The 17,676-nt window shown below is 45.3% G+C and overlaps 1 protein-coding gene across 1 annotated transcript; it reads left to right on the forward strand.

Annotated features, from left to right (window-relative positions):
• Positions 1-1,770: 1,770 nt before the first annotated feature.
• tnfaip8l1 (tumor necrosis factor, alpha-induced protein 8-like 1) lies at positions 1,771-17,670 on the forward strand. Its single transcript, XM_005930928.3, has 3 exons — positions 1,771-2,193; positions 14,073-14,352; positions 15,998-17,670. The coding sequence occupies exons 2-3, from the start codon at positions 14,081-14,083 to the stop codon at positions 16,284-16,286; spliced, it is 561 nt and encodes a 186-aa protein (XP_005930990.1). The 5' UTR covers positions 1,771-2,193; positions 14,073-14,080; the 3' UTR covers positions 16,287-17,670.
• Positions 17,671-17,676: the final 6 nt, after the last annotated feature.

Raw genomic sequence — 17,676 nt, forward strand, 5'->3', positions numbered from 1 at the left:
TACGAGACCTTACAACAGCAGTCAGCCTCTCAAGTCTTCTGATCAGGGTCTTTTAACTGTTTCATGCACCTATTTTAAATCCAGAGACAATCACGCTTTTAAAGTCATAACTCCTAAGCTTTGGCTTCAGGTCAGCTGAATCTGTGGTTTGTTTTAAATGACTGCTGAAGAGTCATTTTTACAGGCTAGGATTAGCCCTTGTTCTTCTAATGTGCATATCTCACTGTGTGTTTCCATGTTTAAATATGAACACTTATCACTGTGTGATTTTATCCAAACTGTTAAGCACTTTGTAAATGTGTGTTTTAGAAAGTGCTATACAAATACTCATTCTTCTGCTTATAATTATTACTTATTATAAATGGACATCAGTATTGTTTTAAAACCCTGCTGTACAACAAACAGCATGTAAGCTGAAGGCTGTGTAAAAATGGAGCTCTCAGCCCCAACTATATGGATGACAGACTGCCCGACAGGACACAGTCTGTGAGATTGGGCAGTGCTCTGCCTGGTTTGGTGATGTGCAGGGCTCCACAGGGGATCGTGCTTTCTCCATTCCGGTTTACCTCACACACCTCAGATTGTCAGTACAACTCCGGGTCACGCCACCTACAGAAACACTCTGATGACTCTGCAGTGGTTGGATGTATTGTATTTTAGTGATGAGCAAGCAACTGAACACAAGTAGATGATTTTGCTGAATTGTCTGGGGTGAATCACCTGCTTCTGGAAGTAAATAAGACCAGAGAGATGACGATTGACTTCATGACCCGTGTCTATCCTGGAACAGGATGGTGATGAGTTGCAGGGAGTACAGGCACCTACGCATCCACACTGGCAATAGGCTGAACTGGAAGACCAACACAGATGCTGTACACAAGAAAGATATGAGCATGGCCTATCGCCTAAGGAAGCTGAGATCCTTCAATGTGTGCAGCAAAATGATGCAGATTTGGTGTCCTTTGTCTGCTAGCAGCATCAGAGCTGAATGAACTGCAACCTGGACTCTTTCCAGGATCCTTCTATCACAGATAATCCCGACCACTCTCTGCACCACTTAGTACTAATGGAAGAAAAACAGCACACGATTTACTTTGTGTGCATTTCTGCAAAGGTCTTCAGCTTACAGAGTAATTTCTCACATTGTACCACAAGAGGGCGCTCCAGATCAATCTCACCACTGCAACTGTTCCATGTTATCCTCATTGTCACAGACTCATCCCATAGAAACACAAATCTTACAGTAAATGAGATTATACAAAAATGTTCTTGTAGCTCAGTAAGATAACGCCTCAATAATCACACCTGGCTGTCAAAAAAGAAAAAGGGTTTCCTGAACATAGCACTGCAAGTGCAAGAGTATCAGGTCTACATCATATATATATATAAAATAAACTATTGTCTTAACATAACAATCCAAAACGGACATGACCTTGGGAATTTCTGTATCCTCATTAGACAGACGGGGAAACACTTCCCCTGTCCCGAAAACATCCGCTGATAGTTTCTCCCTCTCTCACATCAGGATCATTATCCCAACAGCCTGCTCTCAGCAGCGTTTAGCACATTTTGTCTGCAAAACTGTCACCAGAAGCACCAACGCAGGCTAAAAAGACACATTATAGGCTATTTATTATTTTGACCCTGACAGAAAAGTTGCTCCCCACGGTTCCTGCTCATTGTTCCCCTAACACCGTTTCCTCTGGGAAACTTTCAGCCTTGGGAGTGGGAGCTGGACGAGGATAATTACTGGAAGCCCTGCACGGGGGCAGGGACTGCGCTGGCTGTAAATGGCCCTTTTCTTTCGACCTGGACCACTCCCCCTCGTTGCTCCTCCATTGGTCCGAGCCCACATCAATCTGGTGATTTCCAAGTGCTCCTCAAGTTTGAAACTTTTTTTTACGAGTGGGAGGAATCGAGTTACAGCAAACTGTGGTAACTGATCGCAGCAGCCGAGGGAAGAAAACACGCGTTCAATAATTTACACATCTGTGCCGAGGACACGGTTACAGAACAAAACCTGAATTGAACAGCAGCGAGGACGTTTCACGGCCGACACGCAGCAGAACGAGTGGAAGAAAACCTGAATATGCTGTGAAGTGAATTCATCTGCTCTGCCAGGATGAACGCTTTTCGCTCACAGTACTAACTTGCTGTCATCTGGCTGACCGTGTCCCCGTGAAGCTGAGTAAGGTGAGTCCCACCTCAACGGCCGACCAGTTCTTAATGAGACCTCCCAGCGGCCCGTGGTTAAACCAGCTCCCCCTCCTCTCCTCGGACAAACACGGACTTGATGAGAGCTGTTTTTGTTTTCTGCGTTTCTTTACGTGTTTGACAGCCTCCATGTTTGGCTCGAGCTCAGCGGAAGTAACGGCCAATCAGTTCGTGCGTGATTGGGATACTTTAGCGTCTGATAAGAGATTTAGCGGCTAACGGACCGTTTCCGAAGCGAAGGAGAGTCGCTCGGGTTGTTGGTTTAATAAGATGTGGACGCGGTGCGAGAAATGAAAGATAAACCGAGTTTGTGCTTCTCCACGCGGAGGATCATTAGGATCATGTGTCTGCTGTTATTAGTCATTGATTGGTAATGAGAAAGCACCGCTGAAGCCCTGACTGTGGGGGTGGTGCACTCTGCCAGCCGCCCATGTTTCAGACTTGTGCGGCTTTAGACCGTGTTGGCTGGATTTAATAGGAAGACATTAACGTTTATTAGTAACCATACTGTACACACTACAGTGGGACTGTGCAAAAGTCCATGATCATTTTGTTTACGAGGACCTGTTCCTTCTTGTAAGCTTTCACAGTTCTCCTTTGGATACTGGCTGCGTTTTAAGCCCAGTCCTTGTACCTTTTTGTTGAACCACTTGTGAATCATACAACCACAAAAAGGAACCAAAATCAAGGGACAAACCAGTATTGTGTCTACACGTGACCGACAACTTGGCAGAGAACCAATTTTAAATGGTATCTTTGGGCACTTTGTTACTAACAGCCTGTTGCAAAAACGCATCATTTGTTAAACACAGTTTCAAAATGGTAGTTTTGATGCCGCAGGAGCGATTAGCTGAAAACCTGCCATATCTCCACATGGCCTGCAGTGAGTCCTTAAAAAGTCTGAGGCACGTGGAGGGCAAGAGCAGAAGTGGCAGACTTAAAAATAAAAACTACCTACAGTATTAAGAAATGGTGAGGGGGGGGGGAGGCTGCAAATACCTGACAAAGGACTGGAGAGCTGCATCTGGGCCTTCAATCGATCCAGCTACTGTTTGCTGAAGCCTCATCAGAAATTGTCCCAGTGGAAGAGTGACTGTCAATAGGTCATTTTTAAAGAACTCCAAGAAGTGCAGTGGCAACGGTTCTTCATCAATGCAGTGAAGGACACAGATGCGTATGGAGGTCAGGAGAGATGTGCAACAGTTATGCATTAGCCTCACAGTCTAATCCTCAGCTTATCAAAATCAAAACTGTGGGAAAAACCCTCTAACACGCACGTTTTGTAACACATTGCTGTGTTTACATTGCAAAGCTTTTCTCCATGACAAGGCCGGGGGTGGATGAATAGCTTCACTGTGCAGTGGCGGCACACATTACCACGCTCAGCCTCAGAAGGCATGTTAAATGAAATATGGCCTTGGATTAGGACTCGGAGGTCCGTCTCTCCGTGCGCAAGCAAAACTGCTTTGGCATTTTTCGACCTGCTGTCTTTTAGTCGCAAAGCCTTCCTTTGTAGCGTCGTTGTTGGTGGCAACTGCAACAAGTGAGCCGAGGAAGAATGAACAATAGAGTAACTGCAGGACCTCATTTCAACACCTGCTGGTTTTGAAAAGGGAAAGGTGGAGGCTGTGCCTTTAAATCCTCCTAAACTGCATATTTAATTGGCTATATTTGTCTCCTCTTACTCTTTAGAAATGACGCTGGGCATTTTTCTGGACTATTTTCCAATAACAGGTCATAACCTTTCCACAAATCCCTGAAGCGATTGCCTTCATTTTCTAAATGAAAGCCTGCAGCAGGTTGTGCACTGGTCATGCAAAGCAAAACCACCTCCAGTGTTTGGGAAGTGGGATCATTATTTTTGAGGTTTTGCTGTATGCAAGATGAATTGGTTAATCAGTGTAACAATCAATAATAAGAATAATCATAAGTTATAGCTGTAAAGTAATCATATTGGCTTCCATTGCTACAGACAGCCGCAGAATAACTGATGGCAGGTTTTAAGAACTATAAATGTTTTCCTCATTAATCGTGGCTTTTGTGTTCATTGTTTTTTATACTGTGTGATTTTTGAAAGACAATCAATAATATATAAAGCTTTCCCAGCAGGATTAAGCAGACGCTGGTAAGCCTCGTCTGTTTGTATTTCCGTGTAACTCTATCTGTGCGCATCTCCTCCTTTGCGTGTCTTGTCGAGCAGGACAAAGCAGTCACGTTGCTCTACATTCCCCATGCAGTGTTATTAAGGGCAGTGCATGAAATTGCGGCAGTAATCCCAGAGACACTGTTGGTCCTGCTGAGGAGACGCCATGGTAACTCATTAACAAGACAAGAGAGGTGTTTGACCTTTCTTTTACTGGCCTGCGACGCTCAGCCGAGCACGCAGGTGGCCGCTAAAACCCGTGATTCTGCATGAAAGGCCAGCGCTGTATGACCTGAAAATATCGCGACGTTACCTGAAATAAAGGCAGCGAGGGACGGTATCAGTTATGTCACAATCATATCCTCTGGTGCCGGTGACCCCTCTGTTTTCACTAATCCTCAGCCCTGCTGTTCTTGCAGCCAGGCGCGCTCCTTTTATTAAACATCAAGTTAGCAAATTATGCTCTCTGGGCTCTGAGGTAAGGCAAATTAGTCATAATGTGTCGTACTCCTATGGTGGCCTTAATTAAAATGTCACAGGCCCGGACATCAGTCACAGCACGAGCAGCTTGATTATGTCCTGCATTATTTGCAGCGGTGTTAACGTGATAAATAATACAGAATTGAAACCGAAACACGCCAGTTAAAGCGAAGTAACAAGCGGGCTGTTTATCCCTCTCGATTTGTTGCCAGTCTTTCTCTTTGCACGTTGGTCCAAATTAACTGGGCTCTAAGTTAAAACAACTACCCACTTATGCATTTTAATGCAAGAACAAATGTTGTCAGTGAGTGCTGCGCTGGCCCCCAGGCAGCGCGGCAGCGACTGTATTCCCAGCCTTATTACACATGCGTAACACTGACTGATGTTCCTAAATTATTGCCAGCAGCTCGCAGTTGCTGTCTCTTACTGTATGCGCTGACGGCCCACCCTTTATCCGTATCCCACGTGTCTGCCTGAACCTGTTGCTCCGCAGCAGACTGCTCTTAGCCTTTAGTCTATTTTAGTCCATATCGGCAGACTGAATTATTAATTTCCGATCCATTATGTGCCAATGCGTTAATTATTAATTGTTGAGCGGGCTCTGGCAGATCTGAGGAAAGTGTTAAAAAGAAAAGAAAATGGGGGGTGGGTTGGAGTACGGTTTCTGAGCGAAAGGCATTGATTGCTTCCTTTCTCAGCAAATCTGCACAAGTCTTCAGAGATGACTGTGTGGGAAGCAGAGGGCTCGCCATTCAAAGCATGCATGTTGCATGTATGTGCCCCCGTCCGCGTGTTCTGCGTGCAATTATGGCTCTTCATGTCAGCACTGCTGAGCTGGATGAGTGCGAGCAGAGAGGGCATCATTACGCAGACATACAGCTGTTAGCACGTACAATGCTCCCAGCTCTGGCTCTATTAGCAGTCAGCACCTCCTCTGTTATGCAACACCTCAAGAGAAGAGCGAGACAAACACTACAAAAGTTGATGAAAGATGAAATTGCAGCGTTCACTTGTCCTGAAATCCTGCTGTTGATTCCCCCAACAGTTGAGTGGCTCCATTGGAGCTCATTTGAGTGGTTACTCTCATAACACAAAGCACGGATGTACCTTATATAACAACCTGGATTGTCTATTGTATCTCAGAGTGGAGACAGATTATATCATACAGCTGGGGAGAATGTGTAGAGAAGTCTTTGTTTTTTTTCCCCGTTCATTCAAGGTTTGCCACACAAAAATCAATTTAATGACATCGTTAATGTTTTGGGGGTTTTCCCCCCAAACCTGACACTTTGTTTTTCTTACAGCTCTGCAGTTTTATGAGGCTTTCAAATGGAAACGCTGGTACACTGGATGCATCTTTTTTAATAACTTGTGGAAGTTTAACCAGAAGCAAGAAAGCAAATACAACACACCAGTGTGTACACAGCAGGGCGTCGTCCAGTCCGGCAGCCGTGCAATAAATGCTTTGTGATGCTTATCATGCAGATTTTTTGTCGTGTCGAAGAAGTCTCGACTCCGCTCCTTATGTTGATGCTCGACTGTAATGCAAAATGCAGGGCAGCCATTAACCTTGCGCTGCTGCTCTAATATTACAATTAACTGCTGATTACTGGAAATAACCAGTAAGTAATCCTGAATTAAAAACTGAATGCCGTCAGTTGTGCAATCAAGTGCTTTTTGATTGCTGGTTTGAATCTGAATGGATGAACTATTTAACCAGTGGGAGAGCAACAGAAAATATTTTTCCAAAAAGCAAATAAGACTAAAAACTCTTACGAATAAATTGCTATTCATAAAAAAACCGATAAAAATATCGATCCTGTTTGCAGCACCTTTAGTCTTTTTGTGGTATCTGTTATTTTACTTGGACGACTACAGCAGGAAATGACAGGAGAGGAGCGATCTGGAGTGGTAGAGGATGTGGTAAAGGTCACTTGCATGCTCGCCGAGGTTTATGCTTTTGGAAAGGTGAGACTTAAAACCGGGAAAGAGTCTTCCTGTGTTTAATACACCTGGACGCATTATTTTGTGTTCGCAGCAGATAAAAATAGTTAGTGAGAAATGCCAGAGGTAATTATCGACACGTGATGCAGTGGCGAGCAGATAATGGGGCTGTTTTTTGTTGTTGTGCAGTGCACAATTCAGTATGATTTATGTCTCTTCAGTAATCGCCTCCATCCTGAAGCGGTGAAGATTTTTCTCTGCTGATGGAGTTGTCTTTTTCAGGGTCACAGTGCCCCAATCCATGTGACTAGCGATCCCTGAAGAGCATGAAAGTCGTGACATTTTCTGCTGCCATCAACCAATCACTTAGAGGATGAAGTGTCATGGAAAGTTCTACAGACTCTGCCAAAGCTTTTTTAGCAACTTTTGGTGGCCAAGCAGTGTAGAAACACATCTTTCACTGGTTTTTCTCTTTATGCTGGCTCTTATCAGCATCCAACAAGCTGTCTAGATTGGCAGCAGGTATTAAAGTGGTGGTATTTTGGTAGCTGTGACCTCCTCTTCCTCATGAGGCACAACGCCACGGGTTAGAGTGGGCGGTAGCTACAGGTGTATCCAATTTCCACCTCTTTTTCACCTGTCACACCTCAGCTTTAGTTTGATTGACAGGTGAGTATAGCGGATGCTGAGGCTGCAGCCTGGATCCTGAACAACGCTCCCCTTTGGAAAAGCAATGCTGCGCTCGTATCGTGTTGGTTTCATCCTACATGTGAGCAGCCAGAAGCCAAAAACATGTTTGTGTCAAGTAGCACGTGTGGACCATAAAACAACACGTGCAAATCAAATAATGCTGAAATAATGTCAACAATTATCCCCTTTGTTGGGGAAATGTAAATAGTTTTGGTTAGATTTCCAGTTTTTGGGCCTTTATGGAAATTTCTTTAGAACTTGTTTGTGATAGTTTTAGGGTTGGGGTGCCATCACTAATGCATCAGACCTCAGGTTAAGTTAAACACTGATTGTTTCCACTGTGAGGATTTTGTAAATTTTCTTTGTTTTATAAATTTGGAAGTTGCATATTTTGAAATTCTAAACTGTTTGTTGTTGTTGTTGTTGTTCGTTGGGCTCATTGAATCGGAGCCTGACAGATATTAGATTTTTGGGACAAATTATTTTTACATTATTTTTCAGCTACAAGTATCGCTTTCTGATAAGGATCAGGATCTTCTTTTTAAAAATGCCACTGAAACCATAGATGGAATTTGGGGGTTAGTCCTTGTGACCTTTGGCCTCCTTTAAGGGGAAAAAAAAATGGGAGCTTTAGTGATGACACATTCATTCGGCTCGATGAGTTATTATTTCTGTCATCATACAATGAAATCCAACTATAGTGATAAAAACGTATTTTAAATTGTGGCATTTGTTTGGTAACTGGGAGCGTCGAGGCTGCAGCCACTACATCAAGATCTTGTTGCTGTCTTTACAGCTCGTCTTCTCTGTATCAGTGTAAAAGGTCACAGTGGCCACATTACAGAAACACTAACTGAAAGTGACAGCCAGTAGGAGTTGTCATCCCACTTATTCCTCTTTTCCCATATGACCTGGAGAAGCTTTTAGCTGCCGCGTCTCCACTGCAGACAGCGCTTTCACCTGCCCTGAAACTCAAACAAAGGAAATTAAATGTAGATAATAAAGGTGGCTATCCGGCTTTAATAGTCCTCTGAGGAGTGGGGGGGACGGGAAGGTCATATTTTTTTTATTTTTTATTTTTTTAAAGTCATCACAGCTTCTCGTCACCGCGATCCTTCAGCCAGGCTGCCACGCAGGCTTGACAGGCCTGTCTGCACCTGCAGGCGGGAGCGTCCCTGGGTTCATTACCCAGGCTCCCTTATTGTCTTGAGACATCAATCCGACACTCTGTGGGGTCTGGTTTCATTTCCCATGAGTCATCTTTGCTTTGAGATTTTTGCTCAGTGTCTATATGAGCGAGTGCAGCTCATTTTGAGTGAGTATATGAGTTTGTGACTTGTCTCACTGCTGCAATTATAAGTGCTGAGCTCTCGGCTGCTGCAATCTGTCTTTGTTTCATGTTCAGCTGCTCAGTAAGTCGGCCTATCAGTAACGTGTGTGAGCCAACAGATGTTTGTTCCTCTGATGTCTGCGTGCACTGATGACTGTGGCTCGTACACTTTGCCACAATACTCAGCAGGATTTGCCGCTGTCATGTCTTGTTTTGCCTTAAATCCGTTAAAATGTTGCCTCTAAATACTACGGAGACGCCGTGTTGGGGTTGGCTGTCCCTGGACGCCGCCGCGCTTCACAGGCCATTTAGATTTGGCACTAAGCGCTTTGGTGCAGCAGAGTCACAGAAGAAAAATAGGATTTGAATCGAAAACCTTTTCATCGCTTGTCCCTTGAGAGCATGTTTTCGCGAAACCTTTAGCTTTGGGCGGGGACTAAGAGCCGGAGTGAGGATATCCTTCCGTCCTCGAGATAAGAGTGTCAGGAGTCTGTTTGTCACTCTTAAGCCTCGAGTGAAGCCAGAGGCAGACAATGCTGAGAGCCAGACATTTGAATTGTACGACAGGCGAACCCTCCACCCTTCCCCACTTCTTGCCTTCCTCCTCTTCCAGCTCGTTGGCAGGCCTCGGAGAGTCGACAGCTACGACGCCTCAGATCTGCAGCAAAAGTATAATTTAATGAGCGCCATGAAATCACCCTTGAGCCTGTAAATGGCGTCTGCCCATTATCCATTTGCACTTTTCGAAACTCTCGTACATCCATCAGCGGAGGCAGAGAGAGGATGGAGGCTGATGCAGACGCGTGTTCTGATAAGTGCGTCTCCTGTGGAGGCCGTCCTCTGTGATTAACTCGTGTCAACAGGACAAAGTGACGTTTCTTTTCTTCCAGTTGTCACTTGCATAGAAATAAAGATTCCAAGTTCAGGTTTTGTTTGTTTGGGTTTTTCTCTCACTCTGATCATTAGTGTCTTTCTCGTCTTATCCGTTTCACACGCGTTGCATCAGAGCAGGATTTTCTGTAACAAGCGTAGCACGGCAAGTTTAGAGTTACGAAGCGGTCGATAGGGATCTGCCAGTGATCCTTGATCAGCGCGGCGAGAGGCCCGATTAAATGTCCAGCGCCTGCAACAAGACGCTGCGAAAACTAGATTTGGCGTGAGACGGTATATAAATGACCCCTCGTGCTAACGCCCACAGTTATTTCCTGCATGTTTCAGGGTTGATGTACAACAAACCTCCACCCCGGCTCTGCCTCTCCTCGCTCCTCTCTGGGAAGCATCCTGCTGACACTCTCTCCGAGGAGTCTTATTGATATTCTTCGAGAGGCATTGCAGAGAGAGAGCAAGGGAGGAATGAAAGTCACACACTGTAGCAGGCAGCAGATGCGCCACCTTCCAGTACCAACGACGGCAAACGTCACAAGTCACCCAGCAGGGATGTGTCAGCGCTCTGCGTCGGCTGCACTAATTGCACCTCTCACGCTTTGTGTGCACGTTATCCGGATTATTACGGAGAGGCAATTTGCCATTCATGTATTTGTTTACAGTTAATCCTCTTTAACGTGGAGACGTATGGCGTGAAGAGTAATCACTTATGATGCGAACAGGACATTTGTTTCAGTGCAGCAGCCACGCGTTCGGCGACGTGTGGCTCGTCAGAGGATTTATACAGGGTGTGACTGTTTGCCTCATTTTTATGCGCATTGTTTTCCACTAATCCTCGCATTTGGCTGAGTCATTGTCATTTTTTTTTTTGCTGTGCGATCAGTTTACACAATCGGACGAAAATAAGTTTATTAGCCGATTAGTCAGCCGACAAAAACGACCTGGATTTGTTTTAGCTGGACACAAACCAGTCGCTGCCTCCTGCACCAGTCTTTCAGAATCAGCTCGCTTTCAGTATATTTAATGAAGCCATGCAGAATTTTTACCTTCATGCTTTACAAGCACAGGGGTCAAAGGTTATGATGCATTTTTAATCAGCTGTTTCTCAGGTGGTTTGATGGGAACTAAATTTAGCTGTTTTTGTTTGTTTTAGTCCCAGAAAAGTCAGTTTGACACTTGACCTTTGTCTTTATCAGACTAGAGCAGTCTTCACAATCCAAGATATTATTATATTCCAAAAAGATTTTAGCTTCAGTTTTTCTTGAGACAAATGATTTGTCTTATTTTAGATTTAAAGTATTAAAGTTTAAACTAAAAGTAAAAAGGAGCCAAAAGTGGAGTGCCAACGTTTGGTGCTTTTTGTTTTGGACACTTTTCAGTAGCAGAATGTGCTGAGGTTTCAGTCTCAAGCTCAGCTTGATTCGTACATCTGCACTGAAACGTTGCCTCAGGCTGATCCTACGTCAGTGGCAAACGCTGTTGGCACCGTTACTCTCGTGCGTGAAGGTGGGATTTCCGCCTTTGAGTCGCTCCATCCTCTCCTGACCATTCAAAAAAACGTCTGCAGGAGAAACCCAGTCAGTCGCTCGGGTGTAGTTATGTGAGGGTTTGTGGTTGGGTTTTGGCATATCTACAGCTTAGATGACGGTACAGGATAAATCTTTGTTGGGTGATTTACGTTAAATTGAAAGTGTGTCATTAACGTGTCAGGACACCGCTGCAGCTTCATTTACAGCTCGGCTCTTTTCTGAAACATATTCTGTCATTTGGTGTTTTGACGACGGGGTCGCCGAACCGCCGTCTAACACGTCGGGCCAAAATCTTCCAGACATGTTCAATTTTGTTGACATCTAGCGACTGCAAAGGCCAAGCATATGACCAACATCGTCTTCATACTCATCAAGCTGTTCACCGACTCCCCTCGTGCTGTACCGTGACTCATCAGGATGAAGGTGATCGCTCAGAACAATTTCATATCTGTTTTCAGTCCCTGTGTAGGTGACGCTTCACATTATTGGTTTAGTTTGTCACCTGTCTGTATATCAGAATATTTATTTATGTAAAACCGAGGCGCCTGTGTGTTTGTTTACAGAGCTCTGTTTACGGCAGAATAATTTTACATAATTATTAGGAAATAAATTGCAGCCAAACTGCAGCAAAGGAGACTCTTTGCATGTTTTCACGGCACATACTCGGCAGTAAACACTGAAAATAAATCGGTGCCTTTAGATTTAAGTAATATTAAACATTTATGAGGCAGAAAATCTAAAGACTAATAGTTTGGCTATATGTTCATAATGATGTAGGAAAACGCGACGTCTGCTAATGAGTACAGATGGCGGTGCTGTATTAGATTGTGAAATGCTGTGCACTCATCTTTTAGGGACCAGCAATATTTGTACCATATTTTTATGAATATTCCCAAAAAGACACATTTTTAAAGAACCTCCAGGAATTTTGAGCATTTAGTTTAAATTTCATAGAAATCCATCCAACAGTAGGTGAGAGATTTCAGTCCAAAGGTGCAAACACATTACGACGCCACTGTGACCACAGCGCCTGCAAGAGCTCCTAATCTGAGCGTGCAAAGATTGACACGTTTTAACTGCACGCTGTGACCACTTCCTGCCCAGCCACCAGGCGGAGGAAACAATGACACGTGCATCTCTGCTACACAGCATACTGTACACTGGAGTTTGGACCAAGTCCACAGGAGGAAACTCTTTCTTGGCAGGTTTCCCTTCAGATTCACGTCAGGTGTGCATTTTAACAGTCTGTAGCTCTGTGTTTGTAAATACGGCTTAGATCTGCTGCAGTTTCTTCCCAGTAGCCCTAACGATCTATTAAACTGCAGAGACCACTGACATGATGCAGTGAAGCCAGCGCTGAGCCCAGCACGTGTCATGTCTGGTATCTAAACTCCAAAAGCAACTGAGTAATGTTATTGTTTCGAGTGGCTAAAAAAATATCAAACCCTGGTCTGGATCTTTATTATATGAAGGTTTAGACTTAGAAATAAATTCCTGCCATTGTCCCACTTCTTCCTTGTGGATTCGTTAATATGTTACATGATGCGGCGTCCGCCCGACCCCTCCATCACGAGTCCCAGTGAAACGGCGAGCAGAGGAGAGAAACTGCAGCAGACTCTCACACTGTGCTGAAATTAAATTAGTGTCCATAAAATAGGTCAGTAACTTGAATAAAACGCTTCTTTGGGTTTTTGAGGCACTGAGTGGACACTCTGCACTGCGCTCGTACATCTCACCATCACTTATACTCACTTTATAAACACAATGAGGGCCAACGGTTTCAAAGAGAGGCTCAAACGCACTCAGCATGCAGGCATGATGAGACCTAAAGTAGAGAGAGAAGCTCAGATTGCAACGATTACGTCTGTTTACTGTTTTAGTAAAGCCAAACACCGTATTCAGTTTCATTTAGAGTTCCTTTCTGTATATTTCTGAGAGTGCGAACCTCTAAAAAGGTTGAACATGTCCGAACAAAATGAAACTCGTAACACAGATGCCCCTTCCTTCACCCTCATTCTTCCCCCTGCATTATAAGGCAGGCGTGGAAAATGACTGCGGTGCCTGTTTACGCTCGTGCGCTCTGAGGTTATCCTTGGAGATCTGCGAAAGTTAGAGAGGGAGTGCTCAGGAAAATAGATTTTTATTGCTTTAAAAGGAGACTGTTCAAGCCTAAAGAAGTGACCTGCAGAAGGCCGCTGAAACGATACGGCGTGCTGCGCTCTCGCTCGCTCCCCTCAGCGAGGCTCTGAAAGCCGGCAGACCCGATGACCCCCCCCTCCTTATGAGCCTCTATCACGGGCGCAGCCTTTCACTGAGTCACCCCACTTGCCACACAAACACACACTCAGAAACGACATGCATAAATAAATCCACACATGTGCAGAGTGGGCTCTGTCTGCCTCCTGCTCGCCTTGTTTCGTCAGTGCATCCAGCTGATGAGACGTTCGGATTACTTTGCCTGCTTTGCGTGGTCGGGATGTAACTGACTTTACTCCCACACGCGTAATGACACATTCTTCTCTAACTACCTTGCAGGCACCGAGCCAGAGGGTTGCTGGGACTAATTTGACAGCTGCCACGGCTCATTATCTGATAAAGCGGACAGTTCTCGGCCCCGCAGTTTAAACAGAATTCGACGATGCTATATCTTCACACATTGTGTGTTGGTAGTGTGGTATTCTTGGCTCATTTTGCTTTTGATATGAGAAGGTCAAAGAGGACATCTAAGAAACGGTTCTTGTTTTATTTCTCAATTTGTGACAATTTTAGAAAACTTTCAAGATGTTTTCACGTTGATGGGGTTTATCGATAAGACTGTGGCTTGATAGCATGTTCTCTCTGTCTCTTCTCGACCCAGACTTGACCATGGACTCCTTCAGCACCAAGAGCCTGGCCCTGCAGGCGCAGAAGAAGCTGATGAGCAAGATGGCTACCAAGAGCGTGGCCAGCCTCTTCATCGACGACACCAGCAGCGAAGTGCTGGACGAGCTGTACCGCGTCACCAAGGAGTACACCCGCAACCGCAAAGAGTCCCAGAAGATCATCAAGAACTTGATCAAGATGGTGGTGAAGCTGGGAGTGCTTTACAGAAACAACCAGTTCAACAGTGAGGAGCTGATCCTGGTGGAGAACTTCAGGTGACGACCGTCATTTATCGCTCTCGTGTCTACACGAGGCAGTTTAGACCGAAGCCCAACTTTGCTGCTTCTCCTTCAAAGCCATGTTATAGTTTCCTGGTATGTGAGCATGTTAGGGTCCATGTTGGCTGATGTACCAACTACGTATGCTACAGATGAGCACCAGTTATATTTATCTAAAGGACATGAATGGGGATCGTCCTCTGTTGTAGGGGTGGGTGGTATAAACAGTATACGGTAGAAACTATGAATTTAGCCAACGGTAGAGATTTTGACTGTACCGCTCTATCGCGATAGCGCATGTTGATGGTGTCATCAAGCTGCGCCTGTTTTGGTCGAAAGCATTGCAGCGGCTGCAAACATCATCTGCAAATTATGCCGGGCGACAGTAATAGCAAAGAGACGAAGCACTTTTGAATATGGGGAAAGCCAAAAACTGCGCTTCCTCCACTTCTGTACCATTGATTCATTAATGTTGAATTCTCTCGCAGCTGCTCTATTCCCATGTTGTTGCAGTATATTAATGACTAACCTCGTATTGTGGATGGATTATCTCAGTTGTTCTCCTGACTGAAGTTTGGTCCGTTTACAGCATCCTGCCATGCGATTGCATTTGTCCCTAACCATCAGGAACCCTCACGTTAACTTTTATCGAGTGGAAAAAAGTTAGCGTTCATCCTCCAGCTTCACTGTGTTTATTATGCTAACATAGCTGTGTCGCTAGCGATCATGTAGCACAGCGGTCCCCAACCCCCGGGCCTCGGACCGGTACCGGTCCGTGAGTCGTTTGGTACCGGGCCGCGAGAGTTGAGGCTCAGGTGTGAGGTCAGTAAGCACAACAGAATTCATACATAAGGCGCACTGTAGATTTTTGAGAAAATTAAAGCATTTTAAGTGCACTTATAGTGCGGAACATACGTTTGTATGTATATAAGCATGTTAGGGATCATCATCTGTTGATGCACCAACTACGTATGCTACAGATGAGCACCAGTTATATTTCTTTAAAGGACATGAATGGGGACGTCCTCTGTTCTGGACACAGACAGTATGTGAAGGTCATTTTATGTTTTGTCAGAGACGAACCTGCTGGAATAATATCTGTACAAAATCAGAAGTTTATCAACCTGCTGGTTCTTTAACAGCGATGCTACATTTTACCTTTGATTTCTTTTTCTTTCTTATGAAGCGATGCGGCTCTTACAGCAGAGTCCTCATCGCTGCAATAAACGATCGGTTACTCGACTGTGTCTGAGCGAAGTACAAGTCGTGTTATATTGTTGGTCAGGAGGCTGGAAGCCTTGTGAAACACTGAAGATGTGATTCTGGGGAGAAGTGCAGTTAAAGGATGTTTCTGTGTGCTGATGGAAGCAAATTAAGGGAATGGACATTTCCATCAGTTTATGTGTTTCCAGTAAAACCGAGCTCGGAGGGACGCAAAGCTGACACAAGCGCTCAGTGCAGAGACGGGTTATTATATTAGCATGGAGATGTGAGCTTTGCACAGGACAATACTATAACTAATATATGGGGGTTGTGAAAGTTTTCTGGAGAAATTCCTGCGGCAGCACTTTCTATTTTTACTTCTGCTGCTCTGGTCAGAATTAGAAAGTGACAGCGTCTCCTCTCTCTTGTCTCCTCGCAGGAAGAAGGTCCACACTCTGGCCATGACGGCGGTCAGTTTCCACCAGATCGAGTTCACCTTTGACCGGCGCGTCATGAGCGCCATCTTGAATGATTGCCGCGACCTGCTGCACCAGGCCATCAAGCGCCACCTGACAGCCAAGAGCCACTCGCGAGTCAACCACGTCTTCAATCACTTTGCCGACTGTGACTTCCTGGCGACTCTGTACGGGCCCTCGGAGGTTTATCGCGGCCACCTGCAGAGGATCTGTAACGGGATCAATAAGATGCTCGACGAAGGCAACCTCTGACCTCTGCCTCGGCGTTAGGCTCGTTTACCTCGACTCATCACGAAGCATTTCTTCTTTTTTTGAGACGACGATCGTGAACATTTTTCTTTTTCCTTTGTTTGTGTTTGTGTTTACTGTAACATCGAAATTCGCTTGGCAACTTTGTCCAAAGTATATTTCTTTTTCCAGCCTTCTTTTTAATGAATGTAAAACTTCATGCTCTTATCTCCATAGCCTGGACAACTGTGCCTTAAATAGCATATTTTATCTTCGTTCCAAGGGCTCGCTTTCTCTCTGTCGCTTCAAAAAGGCAAGAAACCAGGCACAGGCCTCCAGCTGTATCTGTTAAATGGACAAAAGTGGGTCTGGGAGCAAAACGAGGAGAAGAGAGCGAATTTCCAAGGACAAAAAGAAGTTTTACTGTCTGTTTGCTTTTCCTGAAAGCAGTGTTGCACTCGATCCAAACAAGCGCTGTACTGTAGTGAAACCATGTGAACGACGGCAGTAATCCTGCTCAGCCAGCATTTTGCGGCTCTCGCCCTCATGCACTGAACTCTGGCTTTTTGTTTCGGAGCCACTTATAAACCCACATTTGCTTCCAATAGCCTGGTTTATAACCACCACAACAAAGGCAAAGTATTTGGGTCATGGGGGGAATGTAAACTCGAAGGAATTTGAGCGTGCTGCGTGTTGTTGATCGTCTCTGCGCCGACTCGAATGTCTCGCCGCCTGGACGCTCATCTAGCCTGAAAAATCACGGCCGGGCGGCGAGGGCGGTGCACAATCTGGCACCAGGTGCAAAGATTGCTCTGGCATTTTGTCAGAAGGGAATTAAGCGCCAACTCGGTCGAACCGCTCGCCGTAACGGATGCCGTTAGTCCGGGGTCAGCTGTGTTTCAGGTTGGGGAGCCTCACGTTTATCCTTAAAAGCACTAAAACTCCAGCTCAAATTCTGACTGATCACAACTAAAAAGTGAGCAGGCAGATGAAAGACTGCAGCGCCGTGTGTGTGAAGAGCGCCGGGCAGAGCACGGAGATTAGAGCAGAGACAAACACGGCGCCTGATTGTGCTCTCCCACTGCAATTATCGCTCCCCGCTCCGGGGTGGCGTAATGGCTGGGAGCCGGGATCCGTCGAGCAGCCACTCCATTTCACCGCACGGCAGCCTCGTGTGATGAGATGGGGATAACGTCTCTGTTTGCGCGATGCCAGTCCTTCTAATGGAGTGAAAGATGATGTTGTGTTTCTCCCTTACAAAGGAGTATATGAGTAGTTACTACAGCCCTCTCCAACCTTGCATAATGGGCATCTTTCCTTTTTTTGTCTGTGTTTTTGTATCACTGAGCCTGTCTGGGAGATTGTTTTGTGCTGCGGCCTCATTGTGTGTGTGTGTGTGTGTGTGTGTGTGTGT

This window comes from Haplochromis burtoni, unplaced genomic scaffold, assembly GCF_018398535.1.
Source record: "Haplochromis burtoni strain Fernald_Lab_line unplaced genomic scaffold, NCSU_Asbu1 Contig_133, whole genome shotgun sequence".
Taxonomy (NCBI): Eukaryota; Metazoa; Chordata; class Actinopteri; order Cichliformes; family Cichlidae; genus Haplochromis; species Haplochromis burtoni.

Excerpts from the sequence above, each read along its gene's own strand:
- tnfaip8l1 (XM_005930928.3), top strand. The coding sequence starts at position 14,081 with ATGGACTCCTTCAGCACCAAGAGCCTGGCCCTGCAGGCGCAGAAGAAG. Across the intron at positions 14,353-15,997 it reads ATCCTGGTGGAGAACTTCAG|GAAGAAGGTCCACACTCTGG; the intron begins GTGACGACCGTC and ends GTCTCCTCGCAG.